At 45.2% G+C, this 17,727-nt stretch overlaps 1 protein-coding gene across 1 annotated transcript in view; it reads left to right on the top strand.

Moving 5' to 3' along the window:
- COMMD10 (COMM domain containing 10) overlaps positions 1-17,727 on the top strand; it is a 430,106-nt gene that overhangs the window by 396,575 nt on the left and 15,804 nt on the right. Inside the window, exon 6 of the mRNA XM_075324990.1 lies at positions 17,049-17,108. Coding sequence (XP_075181105.1) covers positions 17,049-17,108 — 60 coding nt within the window. The remainder of the gene's footprint in view (positions 1-17,048; positions 17,109-17,727) is intronic.

Genomic DNA, 17,727 nt, shown 5'->3' with positions numbered 1-17,727 from the left:
AGGAAGTGAGAGAGCATTTGCAGCTCTCATTTGATCCAGATGTCAATTACGTCCTAATGAGAGGAAAATGAAATAGATGCTGGTTGGCTTTTGGGATTGCATGACATAATATCACATGACTCCTGGGAGAGCCATGAGAAAACATAGTTATTGAGAAAGGGTTGTCTGAGTAGTGAACAACCCCTTTCAAAGTTGTTTTGTTGATATTAGTTTTAATGTTATGGCTGATCGGTGCATATAATGATGATCATACATTTACCTGTGTTGGGCCCGTTTCACACGTCAGTGAAAAACACAGACGTTCTTCACTGACGTGTAAAACACGCACATGTCCCTCAGGTGGGTTGTCTAAGTGCATTCCGGGCTCCGTTCACCGTGGTCCGTGATTGCACATAGAGATCAACTCACCTGTGCCCGCTCCCGCTCTCCATGGTGCTGAATGCTCCAGCAGTGCAGCATCCGGTCGGCGCTGACCTCCGCAGCAGCTGCTTCCGGGTCGGCTGTGTTGTGCATTCATGAATATGCGCGACAGTAATGAGCCGGCTCAGAAGCAGCAGGCAGCAAAGGCTGCACAGAGCGTCGCTGAAGCCGGGTGAGTAAAAGTGATTTTTATTTTATATGCACGTGTTCTTCTGGCACGTGTTTCACGGATCACACCACTGTGTGGTCCGTGGGACATCAGTGATGCCAGAAAAAAACGGACATGTCTCCGTGCGGCAATCATGGACACGTGTGTACGCCGCACGGAGACACGGTCAGTGAAAAATCACTGATGTGTGAGCAGACCCATTGATTATAATGGGTCTCCGTATGTCAGTGATTCTGGTACGTAGAAAAAAAAGCACAAACGTACCAGAATCACTGACGTCTGAAACAGGCCTTATACTGATATATTTAATAGAATATTACTGACATATTTTACAGTATTATATGATACTTGACTTGAAACATAGTGGGATCATGAGGGGCACATTCTGTTTTATCTTGCTTCGATCATATAATATGTTGCATTTTTTCTTTCTTTTTTTATTGTACAACTTTTCCCACTGTTGCTATTGTGTCTTTGTAAAAGTTCGCATGAAATGTTTTACTGCTGTATAAATCCACAAAGATCATTACAGCAGGCATTGCATTCAATAAAAGCCTTTTGACTCATGGTGCCCGTTGATAAAGCTTGTAATATAGATCACGCTTCTCCTTGTGAAATATGGAAATAAAGTATTAATAATTTTGTGCCAGTCTATTCAATTGTTTAACCCTTCTTTTTCCCCTGAACATCTGCACTTTATGACCACCGGTAATGTGTACTCCTTGTGCTGTACAGTAAAACGATTTCTCCACTCAAAAAATCTGAAAGCTGTATTATTTATTTACTGCTTTGTCAGGTATATCTTTAGCTGAATGTTCATTCTTGAGTTTTAAGGATGCTCTGGCTTAGAAACCACTTTATATATTACTGTTATTGACTGAGACTGCTCTCAAAAGACTGCGTCAGTCGGAGTGGTTGAATGCTAGTGAATAGATGGCTGTAGTTCTGTACCATTCTGTAAGTCTAAACATATATACCGTTGTATGTGTCAGAGCTTTGATGAGCCTAGGTTCTGTTTGTATGAGACGGCTTCTCAAAATATCACCTAACATTAAGATACCCTAAAATTTATGGTACCACTTTTCAGCACTTGCTTTGTATTGTCTACTTTCCCTGCTTCTTCTAAGTGCAGGATTAGCTTCCCTATATGTCATGCACAGACTTGGTGATGGTCCGGCGTGGGGCAAGACACACAACAAACAGGTTTCATCACAACAAACAAGGGTACACCAGAGACACTTTAACAACGGTGTGCCCTTGTGCTAGGCAGAGGGATGATGGGACACCACCTGCACCTTGTAGCCCTACAGGTTTCTGTACCTGTCGCAGAGCAGAATACCTGAAGCACTGAGAGACTGTGTAATAACCCTGGCTAGTGAGCTGGCAGGTGAGAATCGCTAGTCCCCCCGCTGCATTAATACGACAAGAAGTGAAATCCATTCCAAATAGGCAGAGCCCCATTCTCAGGATCAGTGGGGTCTCATGATCAGCAAGGTATCACCTATAGAGATGTGTGGATACCATTGAAATTTGGTTTGGTGGGTTTAGATGAAGTTCAGTTCTGGACTTGACCTGAACCCCAATGGAAGTCACTGATTGGGCAGTTCGGCTCTCCACCCACATATGGTCAGCCATAAACAGAACAATTCCGATTGAGAGTAGGTGGGCTGTTTACATTTTTTTGTTCGGTGCACAATACATCTGATAACGCTCTTGTTACCCCAAGTGCGAGCCGTTCAAACACTACAAGTGGCTTGCACCGTGCTGAACACCAAGAGTACCCAAGAAAATGGACCCTTAAAATCAGATTCTGTTCTAGCGGGTCAATGATTTTTCCAATGGCACCGGTTTTTGCCCAATAATGGTATGATTTTGCTTATGATAGTTAAGCCCAGGAGCTTTACATTGATTATGATATCAGTTGATCATTCATCTACCACACTTAGTAGTTCATTATCTGCCTGTCCAATGCTTGTTTACTCAGCAGTGGAAGACATCATTTTGATTCATGAGTTGGGAATGTGTTTTTTTCTGCTGATATCCATCTGTCGTAGGTGCATGATTACCAATGTAACATTCATGCACATGAATAGTGATGTGTTTCTGAAACCGATCCCAGCTGTTGTATGTATGCTCCACTATTGTATGCAGCTGCCATTCTGATGTCCAGCCTGCCCAACGCTTTTAACATGCAATTTGTTTCCTTGTACAATTCCTTTATCTTTACAGTAGAGACGTGTTATTCTTTCATGGTAGATTTCATGTGTAACCTGTTAAGTGGTTTATATGTGATCACACATGCCAGGGATGATTATTCCTAAACTGTTGCAGCTGGGATACAGATTTTCTGGATTTTCCACTTTCTAGTGTTGATGACCGTGACTGTACTTTGTAAAAATGTACATCTATATTGAGATTGTGTTCACTTTGAAGTACAAGTCTTGACTGTATTATGTTGGTCAAAAGGAAATGTCTTCTCCAGGTGACCTCTGTTTCCACTCTGAACTCGAACACGATATTGACATATACCGTACCTTCATAAATTATATCATTATCTGGGGATCTAATGCTCTGGTATAAGATGGTTACATTAAACAGGGAAACAAAAACATGGAATTTGGAGGCTATATTCTCCCCTTGAGTTTTCTTCTAATTCCATTAGTTTCCGCACACACGCTAAACTAAAACCTTACCATAAGTTCATTGGCTTACTGTGAAATAGGATAGTGCAAACTATATTCTAGGTAATAAAATGTAAGTTTTGGTCTTGTAGAAGTATAAATATCCCCGTGATCCTGATGCCTATTCATAAGCAATTTAGCTTCAGTAATAGTTGATGTATTATCTATAGATTTATGTTGCATCTATCTTTATTATTTTGTATTTAATAGTAATAATTACTGTAGTATTTATTCAGTTTATGAGACCTGAAAGTTCTAAAAACATATTTCCATGGACCAGACAAGTTTATTCACAGACATTCTGCTAAACACCCGAGCTGGATTGCCAACCGTCCAAAAAGTCACTTTTAAGTTCTGTCCGTAAAAAAAAAAATTAAGGCGTCCGTGATTTTTTTTAAGCTGTAGAAATTGACGCAGATTATTTTGATTGGAATTATCATCATTTTACAGTTTACAGATAATGCAGCTAATGTCTTCATATTAGAATTATAGGCTTTAGACATGTATCACTCATCATAATTATTTACTATAGTTTTCTAATGTATCTGGAAAAAATACTGTCTGTCTGTGATTTATGACTAAGCTGTTCAGAAAATGTAAAAACTCTCGTTGGCAACCTTACACCCGAGGAGATTATAGACCCTATTCTCATGCTAGGACCAATTTATTGGCTCATGAATATAACTTGATAATAAGACTTAAGGCCCCGTCACACTAAGCAACATCGCTAGCAACATCGCTGCTAACGAACAACTTTTGTGACGTTGCTAGCGATGTTGCTGTGTGTGACATCCAGTAACAACCTGGCCCCTGCTGTGAGGTCGTTGGTTGTTGCTGAATGTCCTGGGCCATTTTTTAGTTGTTGCTGTCCCGCTGTGAAGCACAGATCGCTGTGTGTGACAGCGAGACAGCAACAACTAAATGTGCAGGCAGCAGGAGCCGGCTTCTGCGGAGGCTGGTAACCACAGTAAACATCGGGTAACCAAGAAGCCCTGTCCTTGGTTACCCGATATTTACCTTCGTTACCAGCCTCTGCTGCTCTCACTGTCAGTGCCGGCTCCTGCTCTGTGCACATGTAGCTGCAGCACACATCGGGTAATTAACCCGATGTGTGCTGTAACTAGGAGAGCAGGGAGCCAGCGCTCAGTGTGCGCTGCTCCCTGTTCTCTGCACGTGTAGCTCCGTGCGCTGGTAACCAAGGTAAATATCGGGTTGGTTACCCGATATTTACCTTAGTTACCAAGCGCAGCATCTTCCACGCGGCGCTGGGGGCTGGTCACTGGTTGCTGGTGAGCTCACCAGCAACTCGTGTAGCAACGCTCCAGCGATCCCTGCCAGGTCAGGTTGCTGGTGGGATCGCTGGAGCGTCGCAGTGTGACATCTCACCAGCAACCTCCTAGCAACTTACCAGTGATCCCTATCGTTGTTGGGATCGCTGGTAAGTTGCTTAGTGTGACTGGATCTTTACTCAAAAAGAAAGAAAATAATGTTTCCCCAGATGTCTATGAAATCAATCAACATTATTAATGACACATAATTTATGAGCACATCCAAACATGAAATACAACAAAAGTGTACAGAACAAACCACTTTTCTGTATGTAACTCATGATAATGTTGGCATGCTACCATGTGGACAAAATAGTATAAATAGGACAACAACATTTTCAAAAGTTTTCTCTACATACATCCTAGTTAGGGGTTAACTAAGAAAAGTAATAAATATAAATGTTATACGTATTCTCCCCCCCCCAAAAAAAAATAAATAAAATAACTAAACTAATTATTTAATAATTTAATTTAATTATTGTGAGACTGTGACCGGGGTTATCTATGACGGCCGGTATGTCTCGCCCAGGTTGTGCTCACTCCATGATAGAAAGTAAATCCACTATAGGGTTAATGCTGTTTCCCTACAGGCTTAAGGAAGGGTTAAAAGGAAACAGGAACGAGGGCAGGTGTGCCGGGTGTGGGGGAAGTGACCAGAACTTCCTGAGCCCTCTGCTGGAGAGGCACATGTATTTTGTTATGGACTTTTTTTGTTTGGACATTAAAACCGTGTGCTGTGAACCTTGATGCCTGGATCCCGTGTCTTCTGCTGCGCAGCCGACCGCGCTACCTCACATATGGTGGAGAATCGGCGGGCATGACAGCCGGTGAGGTGTAGCATCCATCCCTGGTGACCCAGCTGCGCATGTCCTGGATTCGAGCGGCTATACTACAGCCCAAACCCGGCGACGCCATGGAGGACATACTAAAGCATTTGGCTCAGGCTAATGCACAGCAGCAACAGACCAATGCACACCTGCTCCAATCCTTGCAAGTGCAGGAAAAAAAAAACTCCAAGAACAGTTGGATCAGGCCAATGCACGTCAGCAGCAATCCTTGCAAGTGCAGGTCAAAATGCACCAAGAACAGATGGAGCAGGCCAATGCACGTCAGCAGCAATCCTTGCAAGTGCAGGACAAAAGGCACCAAGAACAGATGGAGCAGGCCAATGCACGTCAGCAGCAAGCCTTACAATTGCAGGAAAAAAGGCACCAAGAACAGATGGTTCTCCTGGCCAAGTCGATCCGTGCCGGACCGGCAGCAACAACCCCGGGACCGGGTGACGACGGCAGCGTCCGGAAAGCGGTGAGACAAGCGTTGCAAAAGATGACCCCGGGTGATGATGTGGAAGCGTTCCTGGCGGTGTTTGAGCGGGTGGCCGAGCGGGAAAAGCTGCCGACCCCGCAGTGGGCTGAGGTATTGTCGCCCTATCTGACGGGGGAACCCCAAAAAGCGTACCTGGACCTCGGTACCGAGGACGCCATTGACTATGTGACCCTGAAAGCCGAAATACTGGCTCGGTTGGGGGTGAATACCTATGTACGGGCTCAGCGGGTAAATCAGTGGTTCTATGAGGAAGCCAAACCCGTACGCTCCCAGGCCTATGACTTATTACATCTTGTAAAAAAGTGGTTGCAGCCTGACACTCTGAGCCCGGCGCAAATGGTGGAAAGGGTAGTAGTGGATCGTTTTGTGCGCACTTTACCCGTCACCGTTCAACGGTGGGTAGGACAGGGTGACCCGAGTACCCTGGATCAATTAGTGTCCCTGGTAGAGCGGCATGTGGCTACGCAGGACTTGATACGGGACACTGAGACTTTGCGTACCGCCCGTCGGTCCGGCCCCTCCAAGCCTAGGGCCAAGGACCCACCGCTGACAACGGTACAGGAGTCCCCTACCGTCCCGTCTGAGGCCGCGGCCGCCATTCCTGAGGTCCGGAAGGTTCTGTACCCTAAACGACAACCCGTCAAGGGGGTTTCCGTCCCCATTAGATGTTGGCGGTGCCAGAGGGTGGGACATATGGAAGCCCAGTGTCCACTCACCACGGAGCCCATGGATTGTGGGGTTACCCGGCGGGGTTCAATGTATGCTCAGGTGGTGTGTACCGCTGACCTGGTCTCCCCAGAGACAGAGCCCCACTTGTGCCAAATACAGGTGAATGGATGTCCGGTTACAGGATTGTTGGATTCCGGAAGCTTAGTGACCCTTGTGCGATCCACCTTGAGAGCTAAAGTAAAGGCCACAGGACGCACTGTGGGGGTGGTTTGCATACATGGGGACCGCCACGACTATCCCACGGGGATTGTCACCATCACAGCACCTTGCGGTCAGGTGCAACATGAGGTGGGACTTCTTAACACTCTTCCTTATGACGTGATCCTAGGAAGGGATCTGCCCTATTTTTGGACTTTATGGAGGGGACCCCCTAAGTCCCCTCAGATATTGGTCGGTCCGGGACCTGAGCCCTACAATCCTGAATCCGGGACACCTGCCGTAGGGGTCACGATGATAGGGACAGAGTGTGAACCCGATAGGTCACCCCTAGAGGTATTGGCAGGAGAGGCTGAGACGGTCGAGCCCATCCCGGAGTTGGAGGCGTCCCCGGATACGTTTGGGACAGCCCAACTCCAGGACCCTACGTTAATACATGCCCGGAGTCGGGTGACAGTAGTTGACGGGGTGGCACAGCTGCCCAGTGCCCAGGTAAGGTACCCCCATTTCGCTCTTAAGCAGGATTTACTCTACCGGGTAGATGAAATACGGGGCGTAGGGGTAGAACAGTTGGTGGTGCCCCAGCCGCATCGCCGGCGGGTCCTCGACTTGGCTCATAAACACCTGATGAGTGGCCACCTAGGGGTCAAGAAAACGCAGGAGCGAATATTGCAAAGGTTCTATTGGCCCGGGGTCTTTGGGGAGGTAAAACGGTTCTGCGAAACCTGCCCGGAGTGTCAGCTTACTGCACCCCTGACCCATTTTCGCAGTCCGTTGGTACCGTTACCCATTATAGAAGTCCCTTTTGAACGGATAGGGATGGATCTGGTGGGGCCCCTCGTAAAGTCCGCTCGAGGGCACCAACACATCCTAGTGATCGTTGACTATGCCACCCGGTATCCCGAGGCGATACCTCTCAGACATACTGCAGCAAAGCTTATAGCTCGGGAGTTGTTTGCTGTGTTCTGCCGGGTGGGATTGCCCAAGGAGATCCTTACGGATCAGGGGACCCCATTCATGTCTAAAGTGACCAAAGAGCTATGCCGGCTACTCCAGATCAAGCAGTTGCGTACGTCTGTGTATCATCCGCAAACGGACGGTTTAGTCGAGCGTTTCAATAAAACCCTGAAAACCATGCTAAGAAGGGTGATTTCAAAAGACGGGAAAGACTGGGATATGATGCTTCCCTATTTGATGTTTGCCATACGAGAGGTGCCACAGGCATCCACGGGGTTTTCGCCTTTTGAATTGTTATACGGGCGACATCCCCGGGGATTGTTGGACCTGGCAAAGGAAACATGGGAACAAGAGCCCACCCCCCATAAAAGTGTGATTGAACACATTTTGGGTATGCAGAACCGCATAAGCGCGGTCATGCCAATTGTGAAGGAGCACTTACAGGAGGCTCAGGCCGCGCAAAGCGGCCGCTACAATAGACAAGCCACCGTGCGGACCTTTAAACCCGGGGATCGGGTGTTGGTATTGATCCCCACGGCGGAGAGCAAATTCCTGGCTCAGTGGCAAGGCCCCTACGAGATAAAGGAAAGAGTAGGGGTGGTTAACTATAAAGTATTGCAGCCCGGTAGGCGGAAACCTGAACAAATATACCATGTCAACCTATTAAAACCTTGGCAGGAACGGGAAAGCCTGATGGCTGTTTTTTCCCCACCTCCCTCCTCTTCGGGTCGTTCACATCCGGCTCCAGCGACCTCCGGAGAGGACGAACCGGAAGTAAGGATTGGAGAAGCCCTCACCAAGCAACAGAGGCGAGAGGCCAGACGGTTGGTTCAGCAGAACCCCGATGTCTTCTCCGAGCTGCCCGGTAGGACAAGTCTGATACGACATGATATTGTCACCGAGCCCCACCTGAAGGTACGCCTGAAGTCATACCGGGTACCGGAGGCTCGACGACAAGCCATATCGGAGGAAGTAAAGACAATGTTACGCCTGGGGGTCATCGAAAAATCCCGGAGTGAATGGGCTAGTCCGATTGTCCTAATACCAAAACCCGATGGCTCCTTAAGGTTCTGCAATGACTTTAGGAGATTGAACGAAATATCCAAGTTCGATCTCTACCCCATGCCCCGGGTGGATGAGCTGATTGATAGGCTGGGACAGGCGCGATATTTTACCACGCTCGACCTGACCAAAGGGTACTGGCAGGTGCCACTAACGGAGTCCGCCAAGGAGAAAACCGCTTTTGTTACGCCGGAGGGTCTCTTCCACTATGTTGTCTTGCCTTTTGGGTTACATGGCGCTCCGGCCACGTTCCAGAGGTTGATGGACTTAGTGCTGGAACCCCACCAGGCGTATGCATCAGCGTACCTGGATGACATCATTATTTACAGCTCCGATTGGCAGACCCACTTGGAACAGGTACAAGCGGTGGTGGACGCGCTTCGATCAGCCGGATTGACAGCCAATCCCAAGAAATGTGCATTGGGACTCACGGAAGCCCGCTACTTGGGCTACGTGATAGGCCAAGGAGTGATTAAGCCCCAAATTAACAAGGTTGAGGCGATCCAGAAGTGGCCTAGACCCCTGACCACGAAGCAGGTTAGGGCCTTCCTGGGTATCGTGGGGTACTACAGGAGGTTTGTAAAGGATTTTGCGGGACTATCAGCCCCCTTGACGGACCTTCTCAAAGGCAAGAAGTCCGTCATGGTGCGGTGGACTCCGCAGGCCGAGGACTCCTTCCGGGCCCTGAAGGGGGTCCTGTGCGGACAGCCCGTTCTGGTCAACCCTGATTTCCGGAAGGAGTTCATTGTACAGACTGACGCCTCGGAGGTCGGCCTGGGGGCAGTGCTGTCTCAGGTGGTTCAGGGGGAGGAACACCCCGTCACCTTCTTGAGTAGGAAGCTCACCCCTCCCGAGCGGAATTATAGCGTAGTGGAGAAGGAGTGCCTGGCGATCAAGTGGGCCTTGGAGTCCCTACGCTATTACCTGCTGGGACGGCAGTTTCGCTTGGTGACGGATCACTCTCCACTGGTCTGGATGAGGTCCGCCAAGGAACGGAATGCCCGGGTTACCCGGTGGTTCCTTTCTCTGCAGAACTTCCGGTTTACGGTTGAACACCGGGCCGGTAGGTTGCAGGGCAACGCCGATGCCTTGTCCCGCGGCCCGTGCTTGGTGGCTGGAGTTCAACCCCGCACGCTTGAACTGAGGGGGGGGGTATGTGAGACTGTGACCGGGGTTATCTATGACGGCCGGTATGTCTCGCCCAGGTTGTGCTCACTCCATGATAGAAAGTAAATCCACTATAGGGTTAATGCTGTTTCCCTACAGGCTTAAGGAAGGGTTAAAAGGAAACAGGAACGAGGGCAGGTGTGCCGGGTGTGGGGGAAGTGACCAGAACTTCCTGAGCCCTCTGCTGGAGAGGCACATGTATTTTGTTATGGACTTTTTTTGTTTGGACATTAAAACCGTGTGCTGTGAACCTTGATGCCTGGATCCCGTGTCTTCTGCTGCGCAGCCGACCGCGCTACCTCACATTATTTAATAATAATTAAGACATAGGAAAAAATACAAAAGGAAAATTTGATCAAGGTGTGTAATATAGGAGTTTGGTAGATTCAGTTATACCTTGTGGCGTTCCAAAGCAAAATCCATGTGGGTCAAATAGTCCCCACAAACATCGCTGTTATGGATCAGCTTTCTCAGGTCGTGGACAGTAAAACTGAAATGTTTGGGATTAACGAATACCTACAGTCACGGCCAAAGTTGTTTGCACCCTTGAAATGTTGATGCTCATTCAAACTCACCTGTGGAAGGTAACATGTGGACAATATGAAAATCACATCTGAAAGAAGAGAAAAAGGGGGGAAGTTGTCTCAATATTTGCATTGTGTTTGAGTCTGCTGCACTAAGCATTGAGAACAGAAAGAGGGGGAGAAAAGTGTCTGAAACTTGAGAACCAAAATAGTTGAAAAACATCAACAATCTCAAGATTACAAGTCCATCTCCAGGGATCATGATGTTTCTTTGTCCACAGTGAACAACATAAGACATTTAGAAGCCATAGCACTGTAGCCAATCTCCTTAGACGTGAACGGCAGAGGAAAATTGATGAAAGGCTGCAACGCAGGATAGTCCAGATGGTGGATAAGCAGATCTAATAAAGTTCCAAAGAAATTCAAGCTGTCCTGCAGGCTCTGGGTGTGTTTGTGTCAACACAAACTATCCATAGACATTTGAATTAAATGAGATACTATGACAGGGGATCCAGGAGGACCCCACTGCTGACATAGAAACATTAAAAAGCTAGACTGTAGTTTGCCAAAATGTACATGAATAAGCCAATATCTTTCTAGGAATACACTTTGTGGACAGATGAGACCAAGATAGGGCTTTTTGGTAAAGCACTTTATTCTGCTGTTTACTGAAAAATATGAGGAACAAGAGCGCTCGAATGATACTTTTGTACAGTAGTTGTGGGGTACATGTCTATATGCTTACTTTGTTACCTATGCAGTAGAGCAAGGTTGGGCAATCCATTTTCCTAAGGAACCAGATAAGAGACTGAGACTGTTGTGACGAGTTAAACCAACTGGCCAAACTTATTTCTGCTCATTATTATTTTTTTAGGCCCTGTGTGCATAGTGCAGTTTTTGATGCATTTTTGGTGCAGTTTGTTGCCAAAATCTGCATGTCTAGCCTTATCACAGCAAAGTCTATAAGAAATCAGAAATGCTGTCCACACATTGCTTCTTTTTTCCTTGCAGTTTTTGGTGCAGAAAAAAGAAGCAGCATGTCAATTCTTTCGGCGTTTTTGACCTGCGTTTTGCCATTGAAAACAATAAAAAAACGGATGGGCAAAAACTCACCTACACACGCACAGAAGATGAGTCAAAAATGCATATGTTTTTGGTTGCATTTTTTGGCCAGAGGTGCATTTTTCTGCTGAAGGCACAAAACTGCAGCGTGTGCATATAGCCTTATATTATTTTTTATAACTTCATAGTGAGCAGAATTATGGCTGTTCACTAGCTGCTACTGTTAATGCAGTATAGAATTTATTGCAAAATCAAATCAAAACCATCTAATTTGCTGGATTTTTTTTTTTTTAAAGTTTATTACAAAACCACCCACAAATAATACTGTTCTCGTTATTCAGCCGTTGTATTTTGACCAACACCTTACAACACAATATGATGCCTCCACAGGCTCCACACACAGTATGATGTCCCCCAACATCAATAAGGAGTGATTTAAAAATCATTAGCTCGCTATGTGAAAGTGGCATAGTTCATGTATATGAACTAATTTGACCTGCAGTATTCAGGTAATCTTTGTACAGTTTATGCAATGTGCCTCATGTCTAAGTGGCAATTCCAAGCGATGATATGGTGTGTTGTATAGCACTCTGATGTCTCCTAGGATGGTATCTATTCCATGTTACTCTTGTTAATGCAAACACAGCCTTAGAATTGTGAAAGGGACCATCTGATGGCTGTGGGTATACTGCTTGTAACTGTTCTTTACTTCTGTGCAGTAACAGTATCTTTTCAGTTTTTTCAGTATTTTACGACAGTCTGTCCCTATCTCTATGGCTAAGATTTGTCCTGTCAGTATCCAGATTCACCTTCAAATGGCTGCTGCATTCCCAGTCTCTGGTTTTATACAGTCTGATAGTCCTTCCTGATTGGTTGCACTATACGTTGTGATGTGATAGCTGCAAAGCATTATGTGAAAAACCAGCCACACCCAAGGTCATCTGAGCCTTCTCTGGCTGATGCAGTGTTAAAAGGTGGTGGCTACTTTTGGTAACTTGCATGACTCAAATAATTTCTTTTAGACAATTTTCGCAAATTGCTAAATATGGACACAAAATCAATTTGCAACTAATTGATTTGCACATTGGTAAATTATAGACCTTTTAAAAAATTTTGTATCCTTTTTAGAGTTTTTAACCCAGCTCTCTTTGAGTCCAGCATGTGAAAACCTGTCTGGTATGGATTAGCTGACTGTACGCTGTTTAACGTAAAGTACATTCGGTGAAAAAAGGGCAGCAATTACCAGTTATTTTTAATATTTGTTTGTATCCTATCAGTTGGAATTCATTGCGGATTTTACTCACATTTTACTGCTGCAGCTACCGGCTGAAATCTGGTTTCTATGCAGAATGAATTCCAATAATGTGTATAAGGGTATGTGCGCACGTTGCTTTTTACCTGCTTTTTACCTGCTTTTTTGCTGCTTTTTCTTCTGCGCTGTTTAATGCCAAAATGGATGTGTTCTTCTATTCAAGCAAAGTCTATGGGAATTTGGGTTTCTTGTTCACACTATGTTGTTCAAAATGCTGCCTTTTTGTGGCAGAACTTTGGTCAAAAACTCAGCTTTTCAAAGAAGCAACATGTCAATTGTTTTTGCCATTTGGGTTTTGCACTGCAAAGCTGAGTTTTTGACCAAAGTTCTGCCACAAAAAGGCAGCATTTTGAACAACATAGTGTGAACAAGAAACCCAAATTCCCATAGACTTTGCTTGAATAGAAGAACACATCCATTTTGGCATTAAACAGCGCAGAAGAAAAAGCAGCAAAAAAGCAGGTAAAAAGCAGGTAAAAAGCAACGTGCGCACATACCCTTAGTGGTATTGGTATTTCTGTGAGATCCTCTAACTTTCTCATCTTGCTATTAAATTTAGTGAGAAGTTGACTGGTGGTGAAACATTAACATGTATTCACTTTAAGGAGAGTTAATGCATTATTGACTTTGCATAACTCTCTACAGAATAGTAATGAATCTAGTCGCTGGGTTTACTGTACAGAGACGATGCTGCTGTGTTTGATGGAATGCATGGAGCGATTTCCAATCAGTAAAAACTAGGCAATGCTTTTAATCAAGCTCGATGTCAACAATACTTGCATAATCCATTGTAAGTTTTACAGTCTATTTCGTTGTGAAGAAAATCATAGCTGCTCTCATTGTCCTCCTATACTTATGTACTAAGGTGTATTGTGTAATGCTTTATAAGTTTATTTTCTGTTCAGATATTCGGCAGATAAGCTATAAATACCTCCTAATATCTACACCAATTATATAGCTATGGTGTAAGCAACTATATGCCATATTGGATATATTTAACCACCTTGGATATATGTATTTCCTAATGACCTAATATTGTAAAAAAAACATGCTTGCCAAATGTTAATAATGATGAGCGAGCGTGCTTACAACTGCTCGTTATCCAATCGAGTATCGTGGTGCTCGCGGTGCTCAGCCAAGTATCGATGTTGTTCAGATGTGTCATCCGTGAAACAATAACCATAATGCACAAGCTTGCTTCACTGGATTTTGAGAGCAGGCACCGCAGTGAGAGCCATTTGCAGTGTCTGAATGGCTCTCACTGGGGGTTACAACAACGTTTTAGGATGTAGTGTGTCCAAAAAAAAAAAACTAACGCCCTGCCTCCCCCGGAAATGCTCTGTTTATGGCAGGCTGTAGATAGGCAGGGAGCCAAACTGCCCAATCATTGACTTCATTGACTTCCATTATTCTCATTACTTGAGTCGAGCCCATCTGAGCGTCTGACCTGCTTGACTCAAGTAACGAGCACCCGAGCATTTTTGTACTCTCCCATCACTAGTTATAATCTTATACAGGATTTCATTATATTGCAACATCTACCAAAGGAACCAATAAAAAGGTAAACCTATGTATATAGAGCGATATGCCAAGCCAGATGTATTCCAGAAGGATGCTTTTTGGTACATTTTTCCAATTAACTTGTTAGAGGTTCTCAAGTATATTTGGGGGGCAGCCAGTCCCAGCACAGTCTACAATTAAAATATATATACTTACCTGCCGATTCACCAGCATTTTTACATACAGCTGCCAAGGGTCCCCCACTAGACTCCTTGTGTCTTCTGTCCGGGACAGTGTGTATGACCATAATGTTATTTATTTTTTTTTTTTCTTTCAGCATAGCCACATAAGGGCTTTTTAATAGTTTGAGTTGTATTTGGCCATAAATCAGCTTAGAAGATCGTTCAGGAGAAAAGAACAATAGACTAGAGACCCAGACAGCAGACAATCTGACTGATTCATTTCACTTTTAACTCATTCAAATCAGTTGTGAACTGTAAAGGTACTGTCGCACATAACGAGATCGCTAGCGAGATCGCTGCTGAGTCACGGTTTCTGTGACGCAGTAGCGATCTCGTTATGTGTGACATCTACCAGCGATCAGGCCCCTGCTGTGAGATCACTAGTTGTTGCAGAATGGTCCAGGCCATTTTCTTCAAAGGCGATGTCCTGCTGGGCAGGATACATCGGTGTATTTGACACTGTGTGACCGGGTCACAGTGACTGTTGAGATCGTTATACAGGTCGTTACTGCATCGTTGGTAAGGTCGGACTGTGCGACCTCCGAGCGACATACCAGCGATCCCTATCAGGTCGCATCATTTTCGGGATCGCTGGTAAGTCGTTGTGTGTGACTGGGCCTTAACACCTAGAGGTTGTAGACGTTAGGTGGTCTAAAATTGCAAAAATGCTTTGCAGATGAATATACTTGCATTTAGAAAAAAAATGTCCTCAAAGGTTCTCATATTCTGTAAACTTAAACTGTACATTCAGAGTGATCTGAAAGCAACATATTATAGAGAAGGGTAAGCTGACCCCGATTGATATCGGTTTGTGGGAAAAGGTTCAGTATAGTGCATATTTTCTAATTTAAATTTATGCTTATTCCGTGCTTAGGAAGTCAGGGGTGGTGGTGGAATCTATGCTTATACCAGGCTTAGGAGTCTAGGTGGTGGTGACATCTATGCTTATTCCAGGCTTAGGAATCAGGGAGTTGACATCTATGCGTAGGTGGGCTTTACACGCTGCGACATCGCTAGCATCGGCTAGCGATGTTGCGTGTGATAGCACCCGCCCCCGTCGGTGGCACGATATGTGGTGATCGCTGCCATAGCAAGCATTATCGCTACGGCAGCGTCACATGCACATACCTGTGCAGCGACGTCGCTGTGACCGGCAAACCGCCTCCTTTCTAAGGGGGCAGTTCGTTCAGCGTCACAGCGACGTCTCTAAGCGGGCGCCCAATCAAAGCCGAGGGGCGGAGATGAGCGGGATGAACATCCTGCCCACCTCCTTCCTTCCGCATTGCCGGCGGCCGCAGGTAAAGAGAGGTTCCTCGTTCCTGCGGTGTCACACGTAGTGATGTGTGCTGTCGCAGAAACGAGGAACAACATCGTTACTGCAGTAGCAACGATAATTGGGAATTGGGGGGGGGGATGACACCGATTAGCGATTTTGAACGTTTTTGCAACGATTCAAAATCGCTAATAGGTGTCACATGAAACGACATCGCTAATGCGGCCAGATGTGCGTCACAAATTCCGTGACCCCAACGAGATCGCTTTAGCGATGTCGTAGCGTGTAAAGTCACCCGTATTCCGAGTTTAGGCAGTCAGGTGGCTGGTGGAATCTATGCTTATACCAGGCTTAGAAGACAGGTGGGTGGTGACATTTATGCTTATTCCAAGTTTAGGAGTTGGGGGTAGTGAAATCTATGCTTATACCAGGCTTACGAGTCAGGGAGGTGGTGACATCTATGCTTATTCCGGGCTTAGGAATCAGGGAGGTGGTCGAATCTATGCTTATGCCGGGCTTAGGCAGTCAGGGGGTGGTAGAACCTATGCTTATACCAGGCTTAGAAGAGGTGGGTGGGTGGTGACATCTATGTTTATTCGAGCTTTGGCGTTGGAGGGGGTCAAGTCTATGCTTCTACTTGGCTAAGGAGTCAGTGTGGTGGTAACAGTTATGCTTCTTCCAGGCTCAGGAGTTAGGTAGGTGGTAGAATCTATGCTTATACTGGGCTTAGAAGTCAGGGGGATAGTGACATCTATGCTTATTCCGGGCTTAGAAATAAGGTGGGTGGTGATATCTATGCATATAACGCGGTTAGGAGTCAGGTGATTGGTGATAATCAGTGATTGAGCAATATCAGGTACAGGAACACTGATGAGTGTATGCCTGTAAATCACGGATTATGACCCCTTCCCCTGACCATGAAGCCTTCAATAAGCAGTGATTTCAATATCATTAGCTCCATATGAGAATGTGGCCTAATTCATGTATATGAGCTAATTTGACTTCAATTATTCAGGCGATTTGCTTTGTCTGTACAAGTTATGTAATGTGTCACATGCCTGTAAATGGCAATTCCAATTGAAGATGTTAATATGATGTATTTTATGGCACAAACTGAATTAGTGTTTATTTTTCTTTTAGAACCTGGAAAAGATATTTGTGGAGTTTAATCATCAGGAACTTTTGGACTTCTATAACAAGGTATGCATTGTTCACAAACGTACCATTATTTTTATTTTAATCTGTACCCCTGCCTATTCATTGTTACAACTGTGAAACCTGCAAGTGTAAAGCACATCTGCTCATCTACACTGCTTTGCTAGTGTTGCCATTATTAGCATACGGGCTGCTAGAATACCCACAGCTTGTTGCTTTATACCTTAGCAGTAATGTAGAAAATAATATGCACTCTTTATTGTCGTTGTCTCTGCTTGATATAACGCGTGAGCAGCCAAAAAAATCCAAGAGAATAACCAGCATCATGCTAAAATGTTTAGATGCTCACAGTGATGTTGTGAATGCATATATGATATTCTTACACTGCCATCCACTGTGTGACAGATTGGCTCAATGTGATGAATTATTGGAATACTAAGATTTCTGAACAGCCCGAGGAATCCGTAAGATATCCCACATTGTGTGCCCAACTTATGCTTCAAGAATTCCCTTTCCTTAAAGAGTACTTTCAGCCAAAATATAAAAATGCCGATTTTGCAATAATTAAAAGAGTAATGGTGAACCTTTGGTAAAAACTTTAATGGTAAAAATTGGCATGAGAAAAAAGCCCTATAGTATAAAATTGGGCCAAGTGCAAAACATC

The sequence above is a fragment of the Anomaloglossus baeobatrachus genome, chromosome 1 (genome assembly GCF_048569485.1).
Source record: "Anomaloglossus baeobatrachus isolate aAnoBae1 chromosome 1, aAnoBae1.hap1, whole genome shotgun sequence".
NCBI lineage: Eukaryota > Metazoa > Chordata > Amphibia > Anura > Aromobatidae > Anomaloglossus > Anomaloglossus baeobatrachus.
The sequence above is the reverse complement of the archived record's forward strand: the minus strand, read 5'-3'. Positions and strand labels throughout refer to the sequence as shown.